The sequence below is a fragment of the Penicillium nucicola genome (assembly GCF_028828085.1).
Source record: "Penicillium nucicola strain IBT 29836 chromosome Unknown utg000001l, whole genome shotgun sequence".
NCBI lineage: Eukaryota > Fungi > Ascomycota > Eurotiomycetes > Eurotiales > Aspergillaceae > Penicillium > Penicillium nucicola.
Genome location: NW_026643125.1, coordinates 1,439,343 through 1,445,747, shown reverse-complemented (window position 1 = coordinate 1,445,747; position 6,405 = coordinate 1,439,343). Strand labels below are relative to the sequence as shown.

At 45.9% G+C, this 6,405-nt stretch overlaps 3 protein-coding genes across 3 annotated transcripts; 1 reads left to right on the top strand and 2 right to left on the bottom strand.

Moving 5' to 3' along the window:
• Positions 1 to 1,269: 1,269 nt before the first annotated feature.
• Positions 1,270 to 2,871, bottom strand: N7511_000560 (BCS1 and AAA domain-containing protein; the record flags this gene model as incomplete). Its single annotated transcript, XM_057122985.1, has 1 exon — positions 1,270 to 2,871. The coding sequence occupies one exon, from the start codon at positions 2,869 to 2,871 to the stop codon at positions 1,270 to 1,272; it is 1,602 nt and encodes a 533-aa protein (XP_056988718.1).
• A 1,731-nt stretch (positions 2,872 to 4,602) lies between these two features.
• N7511_000559 (uncharacterized protein) lies at positions 4,603 to 5,187 on the bottom strand (the record flags this gene model as incomplete). Its single annotated transcript, XM_057122984.1, has 2 exons — positions 4,603 to 5,058; positions 5,107 to 5,187. 2 exons carry the CDS (start codon positions 5,185 to 5,187, stop codon positions 4,603 to 4,605), a joined length of 537 nt encoding a protein of 178 aa, XP_056988717.1.
• A 632-nt stretch (positions 5,188 to 5,819) lies between these two features.
• Positions 5,820 to 6,056, top strand: N7511_000558 (uncharacterized protein; the record flags this gene model as incomplete). The annotated part of the gene is made up of 1 exon (XM_057122983.1): positions 5,820 to 6,056. One exon carries the CDS (start codon positions 5,820 to 5,822, stop codon positions 6,054 to 6,056), a length of 237 nt encoding a protein of 78 aa, XP_056988716.1.
• Positions 6,057 to 6,405: the final 349 nt, after the last annotated feature.

Here is a 6,405-nt window from a genome sequence, read left to right as displayed (position 1 = left end):
GCAATGCAGTAAGGACTTTCGCCTATAAATACCTCGCACGATGTCGGGTCCTCTAGGTAAGGAATCGGGGAGAACCATCGTCAAGCAAGCCCTACCTACAAATACCTCGTCACACGTCGGCTCTCATAGCATTCTTTAAGAAACCACCGTCGCAGATTTTGTCAGTGAATTATACAGCAGAGCATATTCATGATGAGAGATTCGGGTGCCCAGACAGGGAAGGTACAGACAGGAAAGGTACAGACAGGAAAGGTACGTCTCTTTGCTTTCCATGAGGCTCGTTAGCGAGTGACTGCGTGACGTCTAATTTCCAAAACTCAGAGTATACCGAAGCGTGTTCCGCTGAACAGAGGGTTCTTATTGAAGAACGGAAAACGGGGTCTCGCGAGTATTGTAATCGAGATCATGACCTCGCAACGGTGACTGTACTTGCTAAGGAATTTGAAAGACTGAATTTTTTATCTACTAACGAGACCGGTCTAGGTAATCCGAAACCGTCGAGTCGACGTATATTCCAGAAATCAAAAAGACTTTAAACGTCAAGGGGGCCAGACCGTGTTGGTGCCTTTGGTGCCTGAGGCATAGTAACATCTTGGACGCATTCCGCCCTGACGGGACACTCCCCGGCGCCAGACAGCGAACCCCTACTATGTTGACTTAGATTTGCATCACTCGACTATCCGGTGAATACTGATTTCAACAAGCGATGGAAGATACAATCGCAGAGCTGCGTTGACAGCTTGAGGAGAAGAGACAGGCGCGAGCACAAGCAGAGCGCCGTGAGGAGGAAGAGACGTGATGTGTGATTAGTCCTATCTCACTCCATTCTCCACCTTGCAGTAGCATAACATGAACCCCAGGCCGTTTCAATCGAAAGCTCCTGAATACTTTCTTTATGCAGGGAACTAGGAACTTTCCGATTACACAGACATCGATGCACACCACTATGGATGAAGCTGTCCGAATGTTGACAGGCTGGCAACATCCACTTCTGGACAAATGCAAAACGATGAACTCAACTCGCAGTTGGTGATCACTGGCTAATTCCTGGTCCAGTCTCCTTGACCGAACATATTGTATGTATGGACTCAACTTTCATGATGTTTGATATTAACGATTTGGTCAAATATAGACCCTCTTTCTCTAGTGTAACCCCGAACCCTTGTTGATAAATTCATGTGTCTTATTTTCTTTTCCTTAATGCCTAGGGATATGGGATTCTTTCTTATTGACCATTTTATTGCTGGAATTGCAGAAAGAAATGCGCGTTTATTGGAAGCTACCGCGTAGATCAATTGACATCTTGTCTTTGACCCATTCAGCAGCTTTCTTTACGGCCATATCGGGGTCATCCTTGAAATCTAGGAGGTAACTTTGGATTTCAGCTGCTGTGAACTGATCATCTGGGACCAGCTCGGCAAATTTGACAGACAGGTCCCGAATTGACTGGTTTGACATGGCTCTAGCCGGACGATCCAGCTTCTTGGCTGGAAGACTCGACGTGAACCCAGCAGATTCCCCATCGATAAAAGGTGTATAGACGAGTGAAAAGATACTGTTGACACCGATTTTATCCGCACATCCAAAGTAGTACTTCTTATCCACTCGGCCAGGGCGAGTCAAAGCAGCGTCAAGTTTGTTTGGGTGATTGGTTGTCATGATGAGAATCCGACCCTCCTGTGCTCCGACACCATCAAGACAATTCAAAAGGGCCGATAGTGAGACACCACTATGAACGGCATTCCGGTCCTCCGAGAAGCCCGTCACTTGGTCGCTTTCGCTGACTTCACGGATAGGTTGAACAATTCCTGCGTTATCGACATCCTCGAGGAGTATTATGCAGCGACTTGGCAGGTCTTGGAAAAGTTTAGACAGACTGTCTTCGTCGACTTTGGATTTATTCAGGCTGATGGTATAAATATCCAAACAGAGAAGGCCAGCAATCACAAAACACATGCTGGACTTCCCCGTTCCAGGGGGGCCATGGAACAAATAACCGCGCCGGTATGGTATTCCGCATGACGTATACCAGGCTTTTGTCTTTGGACTGAGGAAGCTTTCAATATCAGCAAGGATCTCGCTTTTGGTATCTGGAGCGAGAGCTAAGGTTGAAAGCGGACGCGGAGGCTTTGAGGAACTCAAGGCCCAACGGAGCATATTTTGCAACTTCAGGCCGCGATAAATTGCTACTCGATTGCCTTTGCGTTTGAGATACGCTTCCTGCGCTTCTTCCAGCAACTCAATCAAAATTCGCTTTCCCCAAGCATAAATAGTGACTGTCTCAGCGTCCATAAGCCAAGTATTGCTGAGACTCGGACGAGGACTGCGATAGAGGCCAATTAAATGGCCCCGATAACGGAAGACATGAAGCTGACTTTGCCCAGGGGTGCAGCTAATAGGCTGGAATCCACCCTTCTTTCTCTGGCTCTGCCAGAACAATTTCTTGTCCTTGTCAAACCTCCGCTGCTCCTCAGCAGGGTCTTCGTCCTGACTTTCTTCATCTGTGTCGTCTTCTTTCCATGGTGGGGTGAAGTTCGACTTTGTCACAGCAACACACTGTCGACACTTCTTCAATTGGACATTTTCCGCCGCCCATTTGATAAGAGGATCATGGAGCGAGCTTTCGAACTTGATATCGACGGATGCGGCAAAATACAAAATTAGTTGCTGCAAGCTGTGATAAAGCTGAGGAACAGCGAATTTGAAAAAGGCGGAGAGCAGAGTGAATAAAAGAATGTAACTAGAGCAAGTTGACACATCAACACGAGAATACAGAGACAGAATTCGAGTGAAGATGGATAAGCCGGGGATCAATAACTCGAGTGCCGATGGCAGCATCTCCGACAGGGTTTCGCTTGAATGGGCGGCCATTATTTTCAAAGAAATCAGAAGAAATACTTTAGTATCGACATAGTGAGGACAGGTCGGTGTATTTATATTAGTTTACTAGCTATGGATTTTTCTGATTGAAAGTAACATTTGATTGATCTGTCAGTTCTAAATAGGTCCCATTGCATCCTCACTTACATTGGACGATTTTTTTGGGTGTTCCAAGCTACCAGCTATAGACAGTGGAAGAGCCATCGATAATTATCTACGTATGACCCTAGGCGCCTCATTTTTATGCCATACATTTTGGAGCTGAACGATTGATTGTCCGCTACATCTCGCTTCCAAATGTACCTGTATCGAACGAACACTACCCATAAAATAATGAGAGGCTAACTGACAACTTTCTTTGCCTATCAGATAGTACATTACATTACAGAAGGAGCCTTGGCTACTAAAAGAGATCGGAAATAAAGGATCCAGAAGGGGACTGAATGGAAGCCCAGTACCCTAACTAGTATTCGGCACCCTCTTCAAGGGCAACCTTCTTTCCACCGTGTGATTGAGGAGCGGAGAAATCGGTGTATCCCGTTCTCATAATCCTGCCTTTGACAAATCGAATGTTTCCAGGGATGCGAGGGAGCATAATGATTTGGCTATCCATGTTGTCGTCTGATTGCATAGATTCCGTCTGTAATATGTCTGCTGAAAGGTTGCAGAGTGAGAAAACAATATCAAATGTTTCACGCTTTTTAGGAAAGGCTCACTATGACAGTCTTCAATTGAACTGATTTTTGACGGTTCTCCCGTCTCCATTGGCTTTGGACTGTAAATTGGTGGTGGCCTTCCGAGGCTAGATGCAGGTTTGGTAATTTCGGGCTCATATACCGCAGGTTCATTCAGAGCATAGGGACTGACAGCATTGGGAATTGTTTGCTCTAGGTTCTCGTCTATCTTTTGCTCTATTGTCGGTTTCCAAAACGCCTGCAGGCAGTTTGGTAGAAGCAATCGAAGCGAGACAGAAGATAAGCGAAGCATGAGGCGAATTTGTCAAAGAAATACAAATTGTGTATACGAGTATGTCGTAAAAGCATCATAAAGGGGTTTCAAACTTAAGCAGGGGTTTCTTTATTCGAAGCAGGTGGTTATAAAGGGTCTATTTCTACTCCCAAGATGGCCTTTGATCGCACATCGTCATGAACCTAACATCCAATCATGGTGAGTACACGCCCATCTCTCTGGTGACGATGGTACGCTCACATCAGAAGCCCGCCCCAATTCCCGATGAAATCCTGTATAGGCCGGCAAAAATTGCTTTGAAGGCAATGCTCTTTCTGAGAATTGCAACTCCGCCACCCTTGGAATTGAGGCACTCGGAAAACCTTAGCGAAGATGCTAGAAAGTTGCTAGCTGGCTGCAACACTTTGAGAAGCAAAAGATCCCAGGAACCCTGTTTCGATGAGAGAATTTCTCTCGAAAATGACGTATGCGTCTACGTGGGGGATATATTACCCGGTCTCAGTTATGGTACTGTTCTAATGCTAGCGCTTATGACTTGGCATTTTGATGCTTCATCTTCTGAAGCATCTCAGGACTTGATTGATTTCTTGAGTTGGCCTTACAACAGTGAAGTGAAGAGAATACTGGAGGGTCGATATCGGAGCATGATGTGTGAAACGGGCCCTCCAAACTTCGACTTTTTACTTGTCCTGAATTGAGCCCCATCTAGTGATCAGTGCGAGTGAAAACTGAAATGAATTATATCTGATTTGCTCAACAGTAACCGAGCTTTCCGAGGCGGTAACAAATGTCTTCGAGACGTTCCTCGTACCAATTCCTTAAGATGTTGTGGACCTCATATCCGAGAACCTTTGCAAGATTGCACCGTTTTGCATATTCCTGCAGGTATTTGGAATGCAGGCGCTGGTAACAAAGAGCTTTCTTTGAGTCAAGACCTACTGCCGGTTGTTGCAAGATAATCGGATCATCGCTGCTCAGAGGAACAAATTTCGTAATCCCATACTTCCCAAAGACCCGTGAAATGCCAGCTTCAATCACCGCAAGGTCCACTAGGAATGGCTCCTTCGTGATGCCATGGTCATCCTGGGCTTGATACTGAGCGCCAAGCTCTTGAAGAGCAACGGCGTCCAAAACCACATCATTGAGACCCTTTCTTTTAATGTCTTCCATGGGTTGAAGACCATTGGGAGAAAACCAAACTCGCACGGTCTTGTTTGGTTAGAGTTTGATTTCAACGATGAGAAAAGGGTAACACACGTGCAAACGAATCGGCTGTGAGTCTCTGGTAGAAACATTAGAGCCTGAACCAGCAGAAATTTTAGGCTGCTCTTTCGGCATATCTGCTCCCAAAAGATCACTTGACGAATCTCGGTCGGGGTCTGGACCTCCGAACATAACTGTCTCGCGTGGGTTTCTTGGAGAGAAAAGGCGGGTCATGCAATCTGAAAGCAAACGACAAAGTTTCTGTATGGTCATACAGACCATAGTGCCACTGTCACTGAGGTCCCAATTCGGGATTTAGTTGAATCTGAGGGAACAGCAGTGTCTTTATATCATGGTCCCATTTTTGTCATTTTTCCATATGTCAATAGTAGCAAATCAATTAGCGACAGACAGCCAAAGTAAGGTATAATTGCCAAAAGCGTCTCATTTTCCGATGAAAGAGCCTTGAAAGTTTCCAGTGACTAAAGAAAACTTACGCTCAGAGTCTTCAAAATCAATCGCATCAAAAATTTCGGGTGTTTCTTTCTTGAGAAAGCCATGCCATTTATTTGGTGCCCAATATTCTTCTCGTAATGATAAAAATAATCACGTGATCGACTTCTACCGGAGGGGTCAGCAAACCCCGCCATTTACCTTCATACATCCCACCTTGCTTTCTTCTCGCCTCGCTCGAGCTTCAGATCCACCCACCGCACCAAGTTGCCTTGAGACAAAAACTGTGGCTTTGCACCCAATGCGAAAATACCATGTCGCAACAGACGCCGGACAAAACACATCTCTGGGAGGACGACCTGACCGAAAGTGCGGACAAAGAACGCAAGAGTCTCGCGGAATGGGCTACTTCCGTTTCTTTCAAGCAACAAGCGGAGGATTTTGAGATTTATGATTCGGACGATTTAAGCACCAGGGTTGAGCCTTTTCTGCGAGAGCTGGGATTACTTGGCAAGGTAGACTGTTTGCTCGAAGTTAGAGAACATGGCTAATATAACTAGGGATTTTCATTGGTACAAATACCCGGACCCAAGTCCTCTTCGTTTCGGCACGGTGCAGGTGATGCATACATAATTCCAGTCCAATTACTGGACGGTACCCCGACCGTCTCAGGGAAGCCCCTCCAAGAAGGCAAAATAATATACATGAAGGCAAAACGGGAAGTAAGAATCGAAGCCAAAGTGCGCTTGCTCTTTGTATTGCTATGAAAGATGCTGCCATTCACCGGATTTGAAAACATGCCCATAGGGCTTTGATCTTGCATGATGAGACCGGTGGATTGCAAACCCCTCACAACCATGGCGTGGATGGAACTCACAGTGGACGGTGCAATTGGGATCT